Genomic DNA, 19,936 nt, shown 5'->3' with positions numbered 1-19,936 from the left:
ACCAGTCGCCCGGGAGTTTCAACGCAATATCTGGTTTGAACGCTTCGCAGGAGCTCAGATCTTGAAGAGGGGGTAGTGTCACAGTTTTCTCGTGCCACGTGACCTGAGGGTCATATGTACTGGGACAGACGCTCACCTTGACCGCGGACAACTCGTATCGGAAAGTGGAGGGGCCAGGATCGAACCCCAGACCTCGTGACGGCCAGGAGCGCCCATCCTCACTCACAGGCAGGTGACTGATGTGACAGCAGGAGCGCTTACTCATTGGGAGGGGTCCGGACTCGGCACAACTCAGGTATTAGTCATAAGGTCACCATGAGGCAGGTCAGAGGGTAGGCCATGAGGCAGAGAACTCTGACCAAACGATGGTCAATAGGTACCTGGTCTGTGCACCATTGTATTAGTATATATAGTAGGGAGTCTGAGGCAGGGAACCTCAGACTTGATCTTCTCGTCGATCACCCATCTCCTCTGTAGGTAGCTAGCAGCCCTACCTCTCACTGCCCCTTCTAGTCTAGGGAATCTACTTCTTTACACCATCTCTTGCTGTGTCACCTGGAGTTGCTTCGCCCCCCAGCACCAACCCCATCACCAGTAAGCTTTGTCTTTATTTATCTGGTGGCACAGCTCGTTGGCTGTGACACATATACTTGGTGGTGTGGAACTTATTCAGAATAATAATTCCAATCCTTTGCCAATAGCAGTGTTATCAGTTGGAATGTGGACTTATATGAAGAGGGGGTTATCAGTTTGAACTAAGGTACTTCTCAGCCTGTGTTGCAACAGTCAACAAGCTGCAGATGAATCTGTGTAGACCACAAAACCTGTGCAATTGTTGCAGGGTAGCTTGAGCTGCAGTTTCAGCCTGTGTGTATCTTACTTTCTAAACCTGTGTCATAGGGACAACCTGTGTAATTTACAGCCAAATGACCTACGTCTTTCATTAAATGGTACAATCCGTGCATTTTTTGAATGAATAGTGTGTAACCTGTGCTGAATTTCTACTTTTCTAGGATACCTGTGTATTCTTGATTTTTTGTACAAAATACCTGCCATAGCTGCGCGTCAAGAAGAACTCGGCCGGTGAGGTCGACAAGTACAAGGCGCGCCTGGTTGCGCGCGGCTTCACTCAGATCTACGGCGTCGACTACTACGAGACATTTGCCCCCGTTGCCAAACTCTCATCTTTCCGCCTCATTCTCGCTATTGCTGCTCGTAACGGCTGGCCTGCAGATTCATTCGATTTTAACTCTGCTTACCTCAACTCCAAGCTCGACGAGGACGTCTACCTGGAACAGCCGCCAGACCACGCCGTTGCCGACCGCTGTAGATACGTGCTCAAGCTCGACAAGGCCCTCTATGGATTGAAGCAGGGAGGGCGAAAGTGGTATGAAACCCTTTGCATCGCTCTCGCTGACCTTGGTTTCAAGCGCGCCGAGGCGGACTACGGGGTCTTCTTCAAACATGAAGGCACCCACCTCACCATCCTTGCCATCCACGTTGACGACTGTCTTATCACTGGCGACTCCCGACCCCTGCTTGAGGCGTACAAGCACCGTATTGGACAGAAGTACAAGCTAACGGATTTGGGCCCAGTTAGCTGGCTGCTAGGTATCAAGGTGTCGCGCGACCTCAAGACCCGTACCCTCGCACTCTCTCAACACTCGTACATCGACGCGATCATCACCCGGTTCAACTTTGATGATCTGAAGCCCATTTCAACGCCAATGGACCCCCATCTACAGCTCTCAAAGACCCAATGCCCCGAAAGTGCCTCCGATGTCGTGCGCATGAAGCGCGTCCCCTATCGAGAGGCGATCAGAGCCCTTATGTACGCCGCCATGGGCACTCGACCGGACATCGCGTTCGCGGTCTCGACCCTCGCGCAATACTTAGAGAACCCCGGGTGGACGCACTGGGAGGCCGTTAAGAGGATTTTTAGGTACCTCCTGGGCACGCGAAACCTGTCGCTCATATACGGCGGGGACAGGAATGGGTTGGAGGGATTTGTGGATGCAGATGGAGCCTCGCAGGAGCACAGGCGGGCCATTACCGGGTACGTTTTCATTGTCGATGGCGGCGCTGTCTCCTGGGCTTCGAAGAAACAGGAGCTCGTCACCCTTTCAACCGCCGAATCCGAATACGTCGCCGCAACACATGCCGCAAAAGAGGCGATCTGGCTGCGGCGCCTCATCGGCGAGGTCTATCGTCTGCTTTCCGAGCCGACGACTCTTCGTAGCGACAACCAATCGGCCATCGCGCTCACCAAGGATGGCTCGTACCACGCCCGCACGAAGCACATCAACATCCGTTACCATTTCATCCGCTATTCGATCGAGGCCGGCAGCATTCGTCTCATCTATTGCCCGACGGACGAGCAAACGGCTGACATCCTCACGAAAGCACTCCCTTCCGTCAAGGTTAAGCACTTCGCAGTCGCGCTGGGTCTCGCTTCGGCTTGAGGGGGAGTGTTGGAGAATGGCGCGATTGTAGCACGATGATGTCGCAAGCCTTGCGCGACGCCGCGCGACTACGGAACACCATCGGGATTGATGCGCCCTGTGGCGCGGCCTTCTTCGGACCCCTTACGATACGATTGTTACATTATCCTCTCTCTTCTATATAAGTTGTCGAATCTGTACTCGCTCACCTCAGTCCCGCATAACGCGTACTGAGGTGAGCCGCCCATATAGTTACCCCGCCGGGCTCCCACTGATAATGTACTGTAGTGCTTACTATAGGTGCATATATTAGTAATATATCTAGTCCCGCATAACGCGTACTGAGTGCTTACTATACAATTGGTCCCTCGCTCGTTAGGACGGGCGTTTAGATGTCAATTACCCATATCGGGCCTCGGCTAACGCCGGCTAGAATCTGTACAAGGCAATTAAGCGCCTTTCCCAAGGACCCATGGAGGCACGATAACGGAAATTGCACAACATTTGCTTCGATCTGCTTCATACGCCATTTGTTCATCCCACAATTACAGGTGGAAATACTTCATATGATGCTTTATATAAATACCTACTTTGATTTGAACAGAAGGGACAGGGATTGGCATAATACAGGGACCAGGATTTGACTGTCCTAAGGACGCGTGAATCTCTGTAATCCTAACTGCCTGCAATTGTCGCTCCTTGTGAGTATAAGTAGGGTACCATCCGCGGACCGTTGGCCGGGAAAGGCCCAAAATACGGATCTATGCACGCTATACTCGGGCAGGACGGAAAACGATGGTATTGGGCGCGCGTTACGGAAGCTGCGCGGGACCACCGAGTCCGTGTCGCAGAAACCAAAAAATGGGGCAGCGGAAGGGGGGGTGCAAAAACGAAAGCTCGAGGAGCGCGAGCTCCCGAAGGGCGAGGGGACGAGGATCCTGGACTGCGAGCCCTCAATTTATATACTACTAGAGACAAAGCAGATGTAAAGCGGCGAGGGGGTGGCACGAGTTACGCTGTCATAGACCCTGGAAAATAATCATTGTCCAAAACAATTACACGATCTGTGGAGTCTTGCATCATGCGAATGGCGCGCGTTTGCTTTTCTCAGTGGTTGAATCCGATGGGACCTGTGGGAGGAATTGACTGTCAGGCAGCGGCACATCGTGGCTTCAGATTGCGGCTTTGCATAGCCGGGTTGCGCCCGGGTTCCCAGGAGCAAGAACTGCTATACAGAATCCTCATCTCGACGCGAAATCGTCTTGCCGGCAGAGACGTGGCTTAAGTAACTAGTACATACCAAGGTGTATGTATACGAGGATGTGCCATGCTGTGGTACCAGGGACCGCAAAAATCCCGATCTTGGAGAATTTGGATATCGAAACGCCCATGAGACCACGTCAGCGCCGCCTCACGGTGTATGTGTTACTTCCCACCCGCAAACAATCGTAGAGGTGGGTGCCGTAAGGCAACGCATGCATATGTCGGACGATGTTCAGAGTTCCACGCAATGGCATGTTGAAGCGCAGGTCTGGACGAGGCGCAAGAGGGGGGAGGAGGACTAGAGAGACCCAGATCCAAATGAGGAGAAGCGAATCCCTGATTGGGAAGGTGGGAATGGTTCGATGGGGCGGACGAATAAAATGTATATGACCCCGCGCTCGCTGGCTCCCACCGTCCGCTGTCTGCCCCCCTCTGCGTGTCTTGACATAACATACCTGCTGAGCGACCCGCCCAAGCTCGCTGGTAAATCATGTCGGTCAACGCCACCTTCTCCGAACCCTGGACCGGTACCCTCAGCCAGCTGGAGTGGCCTGACACGCCCCGGCTCTGGCTGCTTGCTCTGATCAATATTCCTCTGCTTTCGATCGTTGTGAACGCTCTCTGGCAATTGGTGAGTACTCACTGGCTTTTAGGAACCGAGTGTAAAGCAAACGACGTACGAAGATACCCCGCCCGAAACACCAACCTCCATTGGTCTGGCACTGGATACCCTTCCTTGGTTCCGCCCCGGCGTACGGTCGCGACCCCGTCACCTTCTTCAGGAACTGCAGGGAGAAGGTGTGTTGTTTCGCCGCTACACGCAGGTCGTTCATTCGGTGACGCGTGGACAGTACGGCAACTGTTTCACTTTCATCCTCCTCGGCAAGCGCGTTACCGTTACCCTCGGCACTCAGGGTAATGACTTCGTTCTCGGTGGCAAGCACTCTCAGCTCGCTGCAGAAGATGTCTACTCGGTACGTTCTGCACATACATGCTTGACATTTGGTGTTGATACATCACCTTCCAGCATTTGACTACGCCCATTTTTGGCAAAGATGTCGTGTACGATTGCCCCAATGAGAAGTTTATGGAGCAGAAGAGGTTTGTAAAGGTCTCTCTGACCATTGACAAGTTCCGCTCCTACGTCGGCATGATCGAGGACGAGCTCAGGGACTACTTGAACACCGATTCGGCCTTCCGCACCTACCAGATGAACGACATCAACGAATGGGGCGCATTCCCCGTTCTCAAGACTTTCTCCGAGATCACCATTCTCTCTGCCTCTCGTACGCTCCAGGGCCGGGAGATTCGGGAGGGCTTGACGAAGGACTACGCACAGGTCTACTCCGACCTCGACCATGGTTTCACGCCTCTCCATTGGATGGTCCCTGGCCTCCCGCTTCCCAGCTACCGGAAGAGGGACGCTGCGCACTTGAAGATGAGTAGCTTCTACCAAAGCCTTATACGCAATCGCCGTGAACACCCTGAACGTGTGAGCACCCTTACGACCTACCCTGCATCCATGTCACATGGCTTATCCTTTTGGCAGGAACACGAGGACGATGTCATCAACTCCCTCATGCAGCAGAAGTACCGTGATGGTACTCCCCTTCTCGACCATGAGATTGCTCATATCTTGATCGCCCTCCTGATGGCCGGCCAGCACACGAGTTCATCTTCGATCGCATGGACGATGCTCCATATCGCTGACCGTCTGGACATTCAGTACGTTCTATTCGAGTAACTTCTAAAAACACATGTTCACCATGTCCTTCCGTCTTACAGAGAAGCGCTCTACAAGGAACAGGTCGAGCACTTCGGAACCCCCGATGGCGGCCTTCGCGACATGCGCTATGAAGACATTCGTGAACTCAAGGTCCTCGATGCCGTCGTACGCGAGACGCTTCGCCTCCACCCGCCAATCCACAGTATCATGCGCCAGGCGCACACCGATATTCCCGTGCCCGCCACGCTTGCCGCTCCGTCCGAGGACGTCAAGTACGTCGTGCCCAAGGGCGACATCGTGCTCGCTTCGCCGCTTGTCAGTCAAGTTGACCCCGCCGTATGGGACGAGCCGGAGAAGTGGGAGCCGCTGCGGTGGTACGACGAGAAGGGCGTGGCAGCGCAGGCGAACAAGCAGTACAACGAGGGCGAGAAGGTTGACTTCGGGTTCGGGCTCGTGTCGAAGGGCACGGTGTCGCCCTACTTGCCGTTTGGAGCGGGCAGGCACCGGTGCATCGGCGAGCAGTTTGCTTACCTGCAAATCAGCACGATCATCACCGCGCTCATCCGCCGGATGGAGTTCCGTATTGAGGGCGAGTTCCCCAAGCCCGACTATACTGTATGTCCTGTTTGCTGTTTTGGCTTGATCTGCCGTGTCTGAGCTGATGAATGTTTCGTTATAGTCGATGATGGTGCAGCCGCTACCGTGCCAGATCATGTACCGTCGCAGGAACTTTGACTGAGAGGCAGGTTTCGGCTGTTGGGACAGCTGTTAGACACTCTACGACCACGCACTAAGTACAATAGATCTACTGCGCATTTACGAATAATTGAAACCTAGTTCAAGATGTTATGATACCTTGATTGGAAGCGAGAGAGCAGAGGGCGGGCAATCAGTGGGAAGGATTATTTGCGAACTTCACGACCATCTCCTTGAATCGCATACTCGCAATCCATGTGATTTCTCGCCACTGGCTTGCAGACGATATATGACATCGCTTGAGTGCGTACATAGCTTTCCATACCATAGAAATGGCTAAGGTTACGAAGCAAACCCCTTGGAACGCGCAGAGGGACTTCGAAGCCTAGAGGTGTTATTAATGAAGAAATTCTTATTCGACGACTATGCCAGTGGACGCACTGTGTCCCATTTAGCGCCTAGACGCTCCTTCCCTCCAACTCGCTGCTGGCAGCAACTGCCGTCACTCTACTTGATTCTTGACTGACCAACCAGACAATGTCAATTGGATACGTCTTCGAAGTGTGCTATGAGAGCTGTAATTGTGTGGTCAGCGTCAGCTCGAGGTTACTATCAATGTCTACGGCAAGACGAACAATGTAAACTCAGGCTTCAAATCTTCCACTGGCAGCATCCTCTTCCAATCGACTATGATTCGTGGGATATAGAGCAGATTCGAGTGCTACCGCTCAGAGGTGCGTATGTTTCCCAACCAGGCGGGGAGACGCAAGCTCATGAATGCTGTGTATGCAGGACTGTGCCCGTCCGCCCCCAGTATAGGGCCACGCTGAACGGCGGATGCACTCTAGCCAGACAGTGTGCTGCTCTGAACGAGCTCATAATAGCCACGAGATTTCCGCCACCGTTTTTCCTTCTGGGATGCGCGGCAGGTGGCCAACAGATCGTTGACGACAAGAACAAGTTGAATGTTGAACGTTTCCTGTTCACCGCCTGAAGGGAGGTGCTGACGAACTGGAACTAGTCCTGCATCAGAATGCCGTTAAGAGCGGATATATTAACGATCGATACGCTGCCCAGGAATATCTGAAGTGGCGGACAGCGGTGGGATGAGGTCGCCTACATTGACAAATAGAGGTAAATACAGGAAATCGCGGAAGGAGAACCGCAGTTGGCTGATCAGATTTGCTGATCCGTCTGTCAGCTCGAACGAGGCTGACATGAATAAGTGAGGTGAGTACGGCTTAGAACTCTCGCCTTCCCTAGGGCTGACACAGTCTGGGCACCGCCCACTGAGCATGCATGCCCAGCATCAGTCGATAATCGCTGGGCGGCGTTCCTTTCGGTTGGCTGTTTCTCAGCGCCGTCGTCTTCTGAAGCGAGAAGAACGAGCTGGGATTGAACTACTGACTATTCGGGCAGGAGACGTACGATCGATCAGCTGGAGTCAGCCTCCAGGAGCTCCATGGTTCGCCGTTTCGGGCGAATCCTATGTTTTCGGATGCGAGCAGTAGCGGCCGGCCGTGCCAGCCTCGAGGCTTGTACAAATCAAACAATCCAGCGAAGTCCGTCACAGAGCGCCCATCGTGGTATAAAGAGCCACATTCCGTCCTTTCCTTCCTTCCTCACAACCACGACCATCTCCTCTCCCAACCACCAACATTCCCCGCCGCCATCATGGTTCGTTTATACGCCGGATGCCTTCCCTCTCAGGCCTTGCCACCTACCGACGGCGGTTAGCACGGGTCCCGACGACCATGGGTATCCATTTTGCCTACCGTTCCGCTCCATCCTTGCTCATCGTCGTCTACCACTCACAGCTTCGGAGACTTGGGTGCGCTCGGCTTCATTGTGAGTCTCTCACGCCCCCTTGCTCTACGCCACATCTTGACTGTGGCGGTTGTTAGGTTCGACGCGTGCCATCCCGGGCAACAGCGGCCATCTAGCCTGTTCACCCTGACGTCCCACCTCCTCTCTGTGGTGCGGAAGCCAATGCGGGTCGAGCGGGTGATTGCGCCCAGGCGTCGGTGCTCCGCTGCTGCAACGTCTTTCCTGACAATGCGCGTAAGCCGGAGTGCACCCGGGACGAGTACCTCACCGCCTTCACGGCGGTGGTAAGGAAAGGACGGACGCCATAACCTGGAACGTGACTCGTAAAGCGTCACGGATAGACGACGTACGCGCCACCGCCGACAGTCGTGCAACGGCGTCGCGTCGTCAGCGGACTGCTGCCTCGAGATGGTATGTCGTCCTCTTCCTTCTTCGTCCACTAGTATGCTCACTTTTCTATTGCAGGCCCCGACCTCTCCCCCATGCGCGACAGGACACCAGGCGACGTCAAGGTAGGAAGTGTGCAGCGGTAAGTGGACTAGAAGCAACCACCTTCTTGGCGCGTCCGCACCCGCACCCGCATATGCATCGCGGGGCACCTCCGCCGGACGTCAGCTGCTGTGATCTGCACTCGGGGCTGGGGCGTTGCGAGTTGTGGGACATCTCGCGCAGGTGAGTCCCTCTTCCAATCTTATCAGGCTGACGTGTTCTATAGACGACAAACGGCCTTTCCCTGGCGCACGCTGTCCCCGCAGTTCGAAGTGAGCCTCCCCATCTTCGTCTCTTCTCGTAATGTTGCTGACTCGATCTGACAGATGCGGGCGTCGAGGTTTGAGCTCGCGTTGCCCCACCCTATGCCCGGTTGACTGCCCCGTCTGTGGACGGGGGTCCTACGCACGGCGTGGCTTGCATACGGGCTCACTTCAAGACCTCGTCGTATCCTCGGATCCGTCCTAGGATGGACAGCATTGGACAAGACATTGGACAAGACTACAAGTGGCTTCGAGGGTGCAACTTGCCTTCGATTCAAGACGCCGCCCCGAGGTACGGTCGTCCATTGCGCACAAGCATGGTCGCGCCTGGTGCAGGCCTCTTCGTGGCCCTCGGGACTAGTACCGCTTTGGCGGGAAGCTAACGTGCACCAAGAAATGTGGTGAGAGCTCAGACGTTGTCATCGTTCAATTGTTGGTAGATACAATGTCGTAGCCTCTAGTGAATTGAAATATAGTTGAATCATGAACTTCCTCTCCTGTCATGATGTTAGTCTATGCACCCCCAAGTCAGACATAGTCATACAGTCACTGATGGGCGTTCAATTCTTGTCGCTCGCTCAGTTGCTCGCGCGCCTAAAGGCGCCTGCCTACCTGGATTCAAGGACAGCTCAAGCGCCTGTAGCACAGCGAGCAAAGGTGGGGGGCAGCGGCCGTGGTGCAGCGAGGTCGACGGGATCATCCCATGCTAGGTTTGTTATGCCCGACAAACCAATCCAGCAAGTGGATGGTGACGTCGGGAGAGGTCTATAGACCCGTTGACCTATATAGACTTACTGTGCACAATGCGCCCAAATTGGTCAGCACGACATACATACGGTTAACCAGCTGGGGGTGCCGCTGTGAGCCCGATGGCAACTGGACTCAGACCTTGTGGGACGACTCCGCGTCTCGAATCATGGAACTCTTTAGCATCTGAATTATCATGTTATCGCGTCGCACTCCAGTGCCAGCTCGTGGGCGCCCGCTGCCTGCTCACCTCTGCTCGCTGTGCTGCAGGCGCTTGAGCTGACCCAGGTAAGCAGGCGCCCTGTAGACGCGCGAGCAACATATCACTCTCGAGTCTCACGGACTGCCCGTGAGCCGACGATCCCATTCGGACTTGAGTCTAACGCGCAGCTATAAGTATCTCCTCAGGCACATCTTGCAGAGAAGTCTCCCAGTGTTTTCGTAACTATACCGCCCGAGCAGCCTCATCAAAGTATGTCTATGTTCTTTGTGTTCACATGCACATGCCAATCGACCCTGGCTATTCTCGCTTTGCGCCGCTCGAAGGTCGGATGGAACGACTACATTGTTGGCCCCGGGGAGAGCTTTCTGTTGGAGTGTCAGAAGGGAAAGCGCGACGCATGTACCTGTCTTACTTCGCATAGCCAGACAAAGCGGTATTCATCGGTGCCTGCCACCTGCCTATGTCCAACAGGCCACAGACTTCGCTCGGCCATGTGGCCGAGAAGATGTGTTTGACACCCTGGAGCACAGCGCGTCAGATCTATGGCCTCCGTACTGAGGTCACAGACAATCTGTTTGGTACGTCAATCCTACACGATGCACTACTTTTGACGCCCCTCTGATGGCCCATGTTCACATTCAGCCCCTCCTGTACGTTGGCCACAAGTAACGGCTGTGCTTGAATCGACTGTCTCGTTCTCACCCGACGATCCGCGGATGTCAGTGTACTTGCGATTCGGGGAACGAGCTGACGTCAGTTGAACACTTCTCACCGGAGATCGAGAATAGCTTTGTCCGACCCCGGTCTGAGTCGGCGGGCTCATCAGGGTCTCGAACTCCTCCTCAGATTCCGCTGTTGTATGCGTTGTCGCCGGGTGTATAAGGAGCGTGCTTGAACCAGTGCGACTCATCTGGCCACGCCTGCAACCTTGACCGGTAGTCCGTGCTATGGCAGACATACTTGCTGGATTGCTCCAACAGTTCTGGGAGTTGCGTGTCTCGGTATATGCCAACGGTGCGTGCGCTTCAGATCTACTCGTGGACGTTATCTTAATAATACTCATGCATGTAGTCGCTTCTCTCGCCTTGCTCGTGTATGTTGAAGCCATGGACTTCAATGCTATAAGTTGCCCACTTACACTCCTCAGATATGACTGGCAGCTGACGTTTGGAGACGAGGTGCGACTTTGCTACGAGGACCGTTCTTCACGCAGCTCGACTGAGCTCTGGACTAGGTCAATATCATGTGGATGTCTAAGGCGAAGTTCAGCAAATTGCTATTCGTAAGTCGATGATTGCATTCACTCTATTCTTTTGAGTTAACATTATGGTTAGCTATGGGTATGATTGTAAAACACAGAGGTGTATATGCTAATCCTCTGATCGCTTCTGTTACTGTAATCAGATCCGTTACTTCGGCATAGGCACCCACACGTTTATCGTCGGTGCGATGTACTTGCTACCTGATCCTACACCTTCGGTGAGTTTTTCCAGCTCACCCCGCGGCCCTCCGATCCCTTACAATGTACAGTTGTGAGTCCCCTTCACACCTAATGCAGCTAGACATGGTTTGAGCTTCTTCATGATCCCAGCTGTCGTGTTGCAACAACGTTCCAAATTGCAGGGCCGAACATCATGTGGTGGTCAGTGGAGTTCGTCTTCGCGCTGCGGTGCGTGTAGTCGTGCGCCCTCACGCCATCACACGCTCCTCATATTCTTGGCTGCTTAGCGTATGGATACTTTACGAGAGGTCGCGGAAGCTGCTCTTGTTCCTTGCTACGGTGTATACAGGTTCGTTCCATCCTTCGGCGCATTTTATGAATGCTGATGATCCTACCTCTCAGTATCCATTGGTGTCAGGTATGTATATGACATCATTGAGAGCGATCTGATCTATATGCCTGCTTCAGTGCCGTCCTGTTGGTCAAAGCGTTGCTTCATGTCGACTGTGAGTTTCTTCCACTGCCGAAGTAATTCAAGTGTGCCGAACTGAGTGCTGAACCCAGTGATCACGGTGCCCGGGTCAGCTTGACCATCTCGCATCTAGGTGTGGATTGTGCTTACGGACCGTCCACAGCGGGGTCGTCTCAGGCTGCTTCGCAAGTGGTTTGTGCTCGAATATGAGAAAGTTCGGACTATCCAAATGCATGCTGACGATTGCCTATCCAACCCAGTCCCCAACTACATTTATGGGGCATTCGTCATTGGCAACATTACAGTACGTTTAGCAGTATCTTATCTTGTTGTTGCCGCTAGGTGTACTCACAAGCTACACCGTCGTCAGACATCGATGCTCTGCGTTTTGACGTTGTACCAAACCATCCGGTTCAGAGACGGGATTACCAGGTCGCCGCTGATCACGTTGTTCTGTAAGTCCATTCTAAGGGTGCCTCCAACGTCCCAATTGCCTAATACCTCGGAATGTCAGTGCGGGACGGACTTGTCTACTACTTCGTGTGAGGCTGGTGAACAAAATGCTCTACGAAGCCCCTGTACGACTGACCCCTATCTCCTCACCCATCTAGTGTGTCAGGTGAGTGGAAATATCCCGTATGTACATTAAGCACTCGGTTGATGTATGTCCACGGGTAGTGGTCTTCTTGCTAAACCTGTTCATGTTTCGCTTTGGTGCTGCGACGTTCAAGATCCTTTTCAGCGGCTTCCTCGAGGCGTGCGTCATCCCCCCTCTCCCCCCTCTTGCGCAGTTGTCTCGACGCTGACGCCGGGCACAAGCATCCCTTGCATGTTCGGCGCGCGGGTTCTCATCAACATTCTGTCCCTCGTCCAAAAACAATCTGGGGTCAGCGACACTGCTCCGCCATACTCCGAGCCGAAGTTCCGGCACACATCCACAGCGGGGTTTGATAGCGGGGCTGGTGTAACGTCTTCGGGGACGGACGCTGGCACCTCCACGAGCGGGACTGTCACGGTGGATAGCGGCTGCGGGACAGGGACGCACCTCAGTGCGAGGAGCAGCTCGAGCGGTATGACGCTGTCTCGGGGTGCGTTGTCTGCGTGTGCAATGGGACTAGAAGAGGTCCCTCGCACAGACAGCGACGACATCGAGAAGGGCTATGACTCATGATGATCTACTGCACTTACTGTAACCAATTGATGACGGAGCTACGAGTATCCTAACGACGAGGGGTTGTGGGTGAACATACGAAGCAACAAATGTTCATACGACCAGATGTCATCGCCGTCGCCACATCGGAGATGACCGCGGTCCGCGTAGCTTCCATCATACTAGGTGGAACATCATCTATATTGCTACCCAGCCACCGTCCAAGGGAGGAAGCGCTGTTCACTGTGGGAAAGTGCGACAGCGATCCCAAACCACCGCCTCGAATCGCTGTGGAATCGCCTACATCTCGCCGCCGTCCCTCCATCCCTCCATGTGAAGCGAACAACGAACGATCGCGCTGTCCTCCACACCAGCTACGGGATGCTCACGCTCAGCACGCCGCAGCTACGCGCGATCGTGTAGGTGTCCGACCCCGCGAACGCCGTACTCAAGGCTACGAAGACATCGACTTCCTCATGTAATTTAGTTTCGGAGCCAGCGGTTGTACCTGAACCTTGAATGCGTGAACGGTCGTTTGCGTTGTCCTCAAAAGCTCAGGCACCGCAGTCGAAACGGTAAGAGTCAACGAGGTTCCTTGTCATTCACTTTGCTTGTACAGTAAGGCAGGAACATAGCTGACCCGGACTTTTCTCTGATCTGCTATCCCGACTGACATCGGCCTCGCAAACACCTCCACAAACAATCTGGCGTACATCACCGCGTCGACCCGTCCAGGCCCTGCCGCAATCCCCAGCGAGCCCCCGAACCCGGTCGACTCAGGCCCGAGGGTTGGTTGCAGATGCGCGCACGACCTAGACGTAACCTCGGTACCAGCCCCAAATCGATGGGGCCGGTGAGCGGCGCCACGGCTAGCGTGCTTCGCAAAGCGACCACGAGCTTGGAGCCAGCGTCAGATATCCAAGTCGCTGAAACGGGATGGCAAGCAGGGTGCTCACTGTATGCACCCCTCTAGGCGCTGCCGCGACGTCTCGCGACGTTTGGGCTCTATGCCTTGGTGCCCGGGGGGTGAACACTGTTGCTCGAGGACGCCATGGACGCTTCTTCATGCCGTCCTAACAAGTTGCTGAGGACGTGCATATATGCGTCGTACGTGCCTTTTTTGCCGAACTGGCCCTCTACAGTAGGTCGGAGCCGCGGTCAGCTCACCAGCATAATACAACTGAAGGCGAAGCGATCCAGGCCTCACCTGAATGCTCCTCCCCCAGGAAGGTCAACATCTCGAGGGCGTGTAGGCGAGGTTATCGGTTCGGGTCGAAGGGGGGACCGACCGGGAGTTGGCGGTGGATATTCTGAAGCAGATTGTTGTGATTAAGGAGGTGAAGGCGAGCTCGAAGGCGGACGGGGATCGCCGGGCACGAATGGTCCCCGATTCGATAATGAGTCGGGAGGACGAGTCGGATGGAACAGGAACAGAGGCAATGGAGACTATGGTGGAAGCTGCTGAGAGATTGCTATGGAGAAGAAGAGATATGATGTGTTCGCATGTGACTGCTGGTGATCAACGCCAGGATGGTATGCTTGGTGAAGAGGCTGGATGGTGGCGGTTCGTACTGAGGAGTACTGGCGGTTGTGCACTACGCCTTTATGCCCCTGCGCATGGTGGCTGGCGAAACGCTGCTCGGTTCAAGACGAATGTCAGCCACCGTTTCGATCACCGGCAGACTGCGATGCCGGACATATCTTCACGCAGGGGCTGCGTTCGTCGCGTGCACCGTGCCTTCACAGGGTTTCTTGCCATCGCACCTTTCGACGGCAGGCAGGCGAGGTAGACTGGTTCAACATATGAATACGGTCGAGGCTCGTCTAGACTGGTAAGCCTCTCCCTCGCAGGCTGACAAAAGTGAGCGCGTACTGACCAGTGATATTGATCAGGCACTGTCACCTGCATAAATCACACACTACTTGGATCCCGACAATTCGACAAGAGTGTTCCTCTGTATATTCGAGTACAACGGTGCGAAGACATATCCAATGGTTCTGGACAGCTCGGTCTGCGTATCTCCCCATTTTCCCTGTCGCAAGTTTCCATCAGGCATCTTGGCGCAGTGACCGCAGGATTGAGCCAAGTAGCTTGCTTCAGCCCTCGAAGGATGGAAACGATGAGCGTCCGTGACTATTGTCACGACCATGATGCCCTCCCAGCAGAGGGGGTGCTAGCTGTGGCTTGCCCAGGGAATCTATACAATAGAGCCTCAGATACTCAGAGGATTTCTAACAGGTATGCAGATCGTAGGCTTACCGAGTGTTCCGAGGGATAGAAGGGAAAGGAGCAGCCGCCATCGTCTTCGTAGGCCGAAGGGGCCGACATGACAAGGGGGAGCCACCGCCCAAGTCTGTCAGCCCCACCTGACATACAACCCCAACACTCCGTGGCCCGGAAGTGCTAGAGGAGATACGCCAGGGACCACGAAGGACGATTTGGTCGGCGACTGCATCATTTGCCGCGAGTGGCGGGCGACTGGGAGAACTACCTCTGAAGGGAATCAGGTGGAGGAAGAGGGACGAGGGGATGGACCGATGCTTACTGGGTGAACATCCTCAACCGTCACTTATGAGATCCTCGGCACATGGACTGCCCAGAAGCTGTGACGTTCTCGACTCGGGTGCGGGGCAGGAGCAACATGCTGTCCCAGTGACTGGGAAATGCTCCTTGCCGATTAGCGACGAGTAGTAGGCGAGTACGAGACCCAGTGCTTGCGTGGATGAAGATCAAGGGACGACATCCCTACCCGCATATGAAGTCGACATGAGGGGGATAATCCACTGGGATGCGGAGAAGATGGTGGTTGGGGGTGAGAAGGGGCCGCGACGCTGCGCAGGTTCTTATACCACTGGCAGAGCTGGCTGACAGGTGTGATACTGGATTGACGTCCACGGAGGTTGGGTTGTCAACCATGTGAGGAGGTTCTAGGTGACGTCTGTTAGCGCGTAGGGCTTCGAGCGCCAGTTGCCAGAGGCGCCGGTCGGTTTGGGTAGCTGGTACATAGCGCAGTGCGTACCATCACTTGAGCTCGCACCATCCGCCATGTCGTCCTCGCTGCCCACGCTCTTTGTCCTCGCTATCGTTCTCGGTCTCATGGCGGCGGCATGGTTCAGCACTCCCAAGGGTCCCAACCAGACGTACGTGTCCATCCAGCGCTCATGCAGCCTTCCTGAACCGAAACGGCTTGTTGCGCAGGCTCATCCGGACTAGTATCCTTCTGACACTTACATGCTGCTACCTCATGTGGACAGTCACGTATTTGGCGCAAGTGCACCCCTTGGAGCGTGAGTGTTGCACTACCCGGACACGTCCAGAGAGCGCGCCTTGGAGACTCACAGGTGTCCGTAGGCCCAAGGAAGTCCCTTGTGGAGTGAACGTAGTGGAGGATGCTGGGGTTCTCGGAGAGGATTTCTGTTCTTGGTGCGTCTCTAGTGCACCACCATCGCAATATGTGTGACTGAAGTTGATGCGCCCTCGAAGGACTCTTATTGTAATCTACTGCATACACCGAGCCCATGTTCGCTTTCATGCTCATATCCCATTCCTCGTGCATTCCCAGAAATGTTCCAAGTGTCCACAGGTGGAATCAATAACAAGAAACGGCTCTCATTGAATGTAAGGTCAGTGTTTGTATCTCAACCCCACGTCCATGTTTCTCCGCCGCTGGCCTCCGGAGCTCCGAAGTCTGGCATCCTGTCACCGTCTCCCCCGGCCTATCCCCAGCCCCAATCAATCTGCACATTGCCCCAGCCGGTCTTGGCGTCCTCGCTCTCAGCTCCCCAGCCTTCTTCGTACGTCTCTAGGTCGGCATCCTTGACGAGAATGCTTCCATCTTGGCGCGAACCTATCATATCAACTGCCTCCTCCAGGTCTGTCAGCTCCTCGGTATCTGGCGGCGAGGGCCAGATGTCTTCCCGTATCGCTGGTGGCGGCACGAGATAGTGAAGGGCGGGGTCGAGCTCAATGGTCCAATGCGGGTCGATGCGTGACGCTAGCACAGTCCTCCGCAAGGCGAGACCAGGGTGCTCTTGGATGGCACGGACAAGCCAGTCGATCCAGCCGCCACACGCGAGCTCGACCTCCCGCTCGAACCAGATCTCGTTCAAGGCGATCGACGTCTCGCGGTGGTAGAGCATCTTCGACAATACGAGCTCCCCGACGACGTCCAGGGGCTTGGGGCTGCGGGAGGCGTCGTTCGCGGCGAAGCGATGACTCGCAAAGAGGGAGTGGGGCCCTGGTGAGCCTGTCCTCGCGTGCAGCCTGTCCGACGCCTCCCAGAGGGCGGCGGCCCTCTTCGTGACCCAGTCTCCGCCCTCGATCCGCGTGAACGCGGCGCACTGAGTCGCCCACCCGAGCGCGTCGTCCCGCCCCCACTCGTCCTTCTCCTGCGCTTTGCCTACGCCCTCGATCTCCACCGTATACCCCCACTCCCCCGCCACGGATTGGCACCACCGCTCGAACTCCTCGACCGTCCACTCGAACTTGTGGTCGTGGTGCCGGAAGATGCGATCCGTCCGCCCGGTCGGGTCGCGCCAGCCCGAGCGGGCTTCGTAGGGAGCGTCGGGCGCGGTGAAGCGCGCGTTGAAGGTGAAGGAGGGCGTGGTGAGGAGGACGAGGCGCGGGTGGTACGCCCCGAAGACGACGGGCGCGAAGCGGTCGAGGACGTGTTCGGGGAGGTGTTCGATGCTGTTCGGGGTTGGTTCGCGATGGGAGATGTCAATGTCAGGCTCCTCCCTCTCTCACCGCACTCGCGATCGCGATCAAGGGCGGAGGCGGACGTACACTTCGGTGGCCACGATGCACTCTACCCCCGCATACTCTGCGTTGACGTGCTCCAAGCTGCCCTCCCAGATCTTCACCTCGAGAGGCTCCCAGCGCACGGGCGTACTGTGCCACGGGACGTCGTCCCTGTCGGGTTCTGGTGGCTTCGTAACGCGTGCTGCGCACTCGAGCTCGGACTTGCAGATGTCTAATCCAGCGATTCTAGTTGGGTGCAGCACCCATTCGTGGAGTTCCTTCAGAACATCCGTTTCGGCTGGGCTTGCGTCGGTCGCGGGTGGCAGGACGTCCGGTGGCGGCGGCGCTAGCCATGGTGCGGGGTTGCATAGACACGACAGCAGCTCACCCTCGCCGCAACCGATGTCGAGGATCTGCTTGGTACGCGCTGGGCGATTAGATTCAGCACACATTGTGGATGACTGCCAGTGCGCACCTCAGTAACGCCCTCGCGCCGCATAATGTCAAGCACCCAACCTCGCCTCTGCAGGTACAGCGCGGGATGGAATGTCACGGCCAGTTCGCTCACCTCACTCCCTCGAGAAGACATGATAGTATCAGGGAAAGACATAGCGGTAGTAGCACACTGCGTGCCGTGCCTGAAGTGCACCCTTGCCGCAGACGTAACGGTGGTGTGAACTATTACCAAAGGCGTATTGACGACGCTTTCTTCATATGCGACGAGCGCCGCTTTGCGCTTTACAATTAGGAGTCCACCGCAGCACGCAAGAGGAATTCACACAGAGATACAAGTAGTCTCAGGATGGAGATCTGCTTGCGACGGTGCACCGAGAATCATGAGTTTTAGCGACACAGTAGTGATACAAATTGACAGCATCGTAGTGTAACTTTTGGCAGGGTCATGAAGCGATACATTATCAACGGCACATTCGGAGATGTCGCGCTTAATCGAAAAGACCGAAGCCCTGTACGCCACGTTCAGCAGAGCTCGAGACTCGGAAAAGAACAATCAAACGTACCATGTCGTCGTCCGACTCTTCCTTCTCCTCCTCCTTCTCCTCGGCAGCGGCGGCAGCAGGAGCATCCTCGGCAGCAGCAGCCGGAGCAGCAACGACAAAGGCGTCAGGGTTGGCCAGATACTCCTTGGCCTGTGAAAGAGGGGTGAAGTGAGCAAAAAGGAAATAGATAGCGACGGAGCTCAAATGTAGCCTCAGACAATAAGCGGAAAAGAGACAGCATAGGTCCGTCGGACCCTCAGCATTTTCAGTGTTGGTACGTTCATGGGCGATAACTATAACAACTGGGACTAAGGATGTTTGCATACCTTCTCAGCACCCTCAAAGGTGTAGTCAGTCGCCAGAGCAACGGCAAGGAGGTTCTTGTACGAGTTGACAAGAGAGTGCACAACGGAGACGATGGTGGGGTAGTTGAGGGCGAGCGAGATGGCCGCAATGGTGGTGACACCGGAGAAGAAGCGATCCAACAACTCCTTGTCCGAGATGTCGAGGACCTCGGGGGAGAAGATGTTGCCCTGATCGAAGATCTGAACGACGGTCATACCGTAGGTGAAGGGCGAGATGTTCAACATGTTGAGCAGCGTCGCCTCGGACGGGCCAACACGGGTACCAGCAGTGACGACCTGGACGTCGGACACGATTTCAATAGTACCACGAGCGATCTTGGTGGGAATACCGAGGGCCTGGAAGAAAGAGGTCTTGCCGGGTTCCATACCGGTGTTACCGGCGGGGATAGTAACGTCCTTGGGGGCGAGGGCACCAGCACGAGCGGGCGCAGCAACCTTGTTGGCGGTGATGATGTCACGGACTTCCTTGAGGTCACCCGAGGTGAAGACGAAGCCGATGTTGCCCTTGACGTGGGGAAGGAGCCGCTCGAACTGGGGGTACTCTCCGAGGATGGAACGGAGGGCGCGGCGGACCATGGTGTTCTTGCCCATGACGACGATACCCTTGCCGCGGAGAGCGACACGGATCTGGTGCATCTGGTTGGAACCGACGTTGTCGACATTGACGAGGAAGATAGAGGCTGGTTGCAACGTTACTTCCTACCAACACCGGAAGGAAAAGTGCGTGCTAACTCACGATACTTGGCCACAAGCTCCTTGAGCTTCTGGAAGTATAGCTCCTTCTGCGCACGAGTGGCACCCATTGTGATGATGTAGTCCTTTGGACGCGTCAGTATGTAAGTCGTAGTGCAATTGGGCCATACTCAAGTACTCACTTCGGTTTTGAGTGGTCAAGTAGATGATCAGTGCCTCCCGATTGACCTCTAAAGCGCAAGTATTAGCAAAGACAGCGTATGACATATGCCGCACTATGCGCACCTGCTGTGCCAATGGATTTTTCAAGGCAACTGGTCCAGATGTGCAATAGCGGTGAATCACCGACTTCGCGTGTACGGAATGCTGGTCGGTGGACGAGTGGCGTGCAGTTGCTCAGA

At 55.3% G+C, this 19,936-nt stretch overlaps 6 protein-coding genes across 6 annotated transcripts; 4 read left to right on the top strand and 2 right to left on the bottom strand.

Annotated features, from left to right (window-relative positions):
* Window positions 1–4,194: 4,194 nt before the first annotated feature.
* Window positions 4,195–6,169, top strand: DICSQDRAFT_124779 (lanosterol 14-alpha-demethylase; the record flags this gene model as incomplete). Its single annotated transcript, XM_007362280.1, has 7 exons — window positions 4,195–4,335; window positions 4,389–4,502; window positions 4,529–4,678; window positions 4,732–5,196; window positions 5,254–5,429; window positions 5,490–6,045; window positions 6,110–6,169. The coding sequence occupies 7 exons, from the start codon at window positions 4,195–4,197 to the stop codon at window positions 6,167–6,169; spliced, it is 1,662 nt and encodes a 553-aa protein (XP_007362342.1).
* Window positions 6,170–7,880: 1,711 nt separating this feature from the next.
* On the top strand, window positions 7,881–8,819 carry DICSQDRAFT_166705 (uncharacterized protein; the record flags this gene model as incomplete). Its single annotated transcript, XM_007362279.1, has 7 exons — window positions 7,881–7,957; window positions 8,031–8,130; window positions 8,193–8,237; window positions 8,295–8,364; window positions 8,419–8,482; window positions 8,669–8,714; window positions 8,769–8,819. The coding sequence occupies 7 exons, from the start codon at window positions 7,881–7,883 to the stop codon at window positions 8,817–8,819; spliced, it is 453 nt and encodes a 150-aa protein (XP_007362341.1).
* A 1,528-nt stretch (window positions 8,820–10,347) lies between these two features.
* On the top strand, window positions 10,348–12,759 carry DICSQDRAFT_178193 (uncharacterized protein; the record flags this gene model as incomplete). Its single annotated transcript, XM_007362278.1, has 18 exons — window positions 10,348–10,689; window positions 10,747–10,768; window positions 10,823–10,853; window positions 10,910–10,957; window positions 11,010–11,015; window positions 11,080–11,156; window positions 11,267–11,344; window positions 11,404–11,465; window positions 11,519–11,534; window positions 11,585–11,622; window positions 11,681–11,696; window positions 11,752–11,780; window positions 11,849–11,892; window positions 11,959–12,043; window positions 12,103–12,130; window positions 12,200–12,207; window positions 12,267–12,345; window positions 12,408–12,759. The coding sequence occupies exons 1-18, from the start codon at window positions 10,623–10,625 to the stop codon at window positions 12,757–12,759; spliced, it is 1,086 nt and encodes a 361-aa protein (XP_007362340.1). The 5' UTR covers window positions 10,348–10,622.
* A 3,025-nt stretch (window positions 12,760–15,784) lies between these two features.
* On the top strand, window positions 15,785–16,116 carry DICSQDRAFT_166703 (uncharacterized protein; the record flags this gene model as incomplete). Its single annotated transcript, XM_007362277.1, has 3 exons — window positions 15,785–15,879; window positions 15,938–16,026; window positions 16,091–16,116. The coding sequence occupies 3 exons, from the start codon at window positions 15,785–15,787 to the stop codon at window positions 16,114–16,116; spliced, it is 210 nt and encodes a 69-aa protein (XP_007362339.1).
* Window positions 16,117–16,471: 355 nt separating this feature from the next.
* Window positions 16,472–18,068, bottom strand: DICSQDRAFT_144307 (uncharacterized protein; the record flags this gene model as incomplete). The annotated part of the gene is made up of 4 exons (XM_007362276.1): window positions 16,472–16,476; window positions 16,761–17,428; window positions 17,525–17,892; window positions 17,955–18,068. 4 exons carry the CDS (start codon window positions 18,066–18,068, stop codon window positions 16,472–16,474), a joined length of 1,155 nt encoding a protein of 384 aa, XP_007362338.1.
* A 202-nt stretch (window positions 18,069–18,270) lies between these two features.
* DICSQDRAFT_152820 (60S acidic ribosomal protein P0) lies at window positions 18,271–19,890 on the bottom strand. Its single transcript, XM_007362275.1, has 6 exons — window positions 19,821–19,890; window positions 19,718–19,765; window positions 19,579–19,660; window positions 18,804–19,522; window positions 18,499–18,627; window positions 18,271–18,444 (listed from the first exon to the last, which is right to left on the bottom strand). The coding sequence occupies exons 3-6, from the start codon at window positions 19,643–19,645 to the stop codon at window positions 18,424–18,426; spliced, it is 936 nt and encodes a 311-aa protein (XP_007362337.1). The 5' UTR covers window positions 19,646–19,660; window positions 19,718–19,765; window positions 19,821–19,890; the 3' UTR covers window positions 18,271–18,423.
* Between the last annotated feature and the right edge of the window lie 46 nt (window positions 19,891–19,936).

The sequence above is a fragment of the Dichomitus squalens genome (assembly GCF_000275845.1).
Source record: "Dichomitus squalens LYAD-421 SS1 unplaced genomic scaffold DICSQscaffold_4, whole genome shotgun sequence".
Lineage (NCBI taxonomy): Eukaryota > Fungi > Basidiomycota > Agaricomycetes > Polyporales > Polyporaceae > Dichomitus > Dichomitus squalens.
Note: the sequence above shows the minus strand (reverse complement) of the source record. Positions and strands in the feature narration are given on the sequence as shown.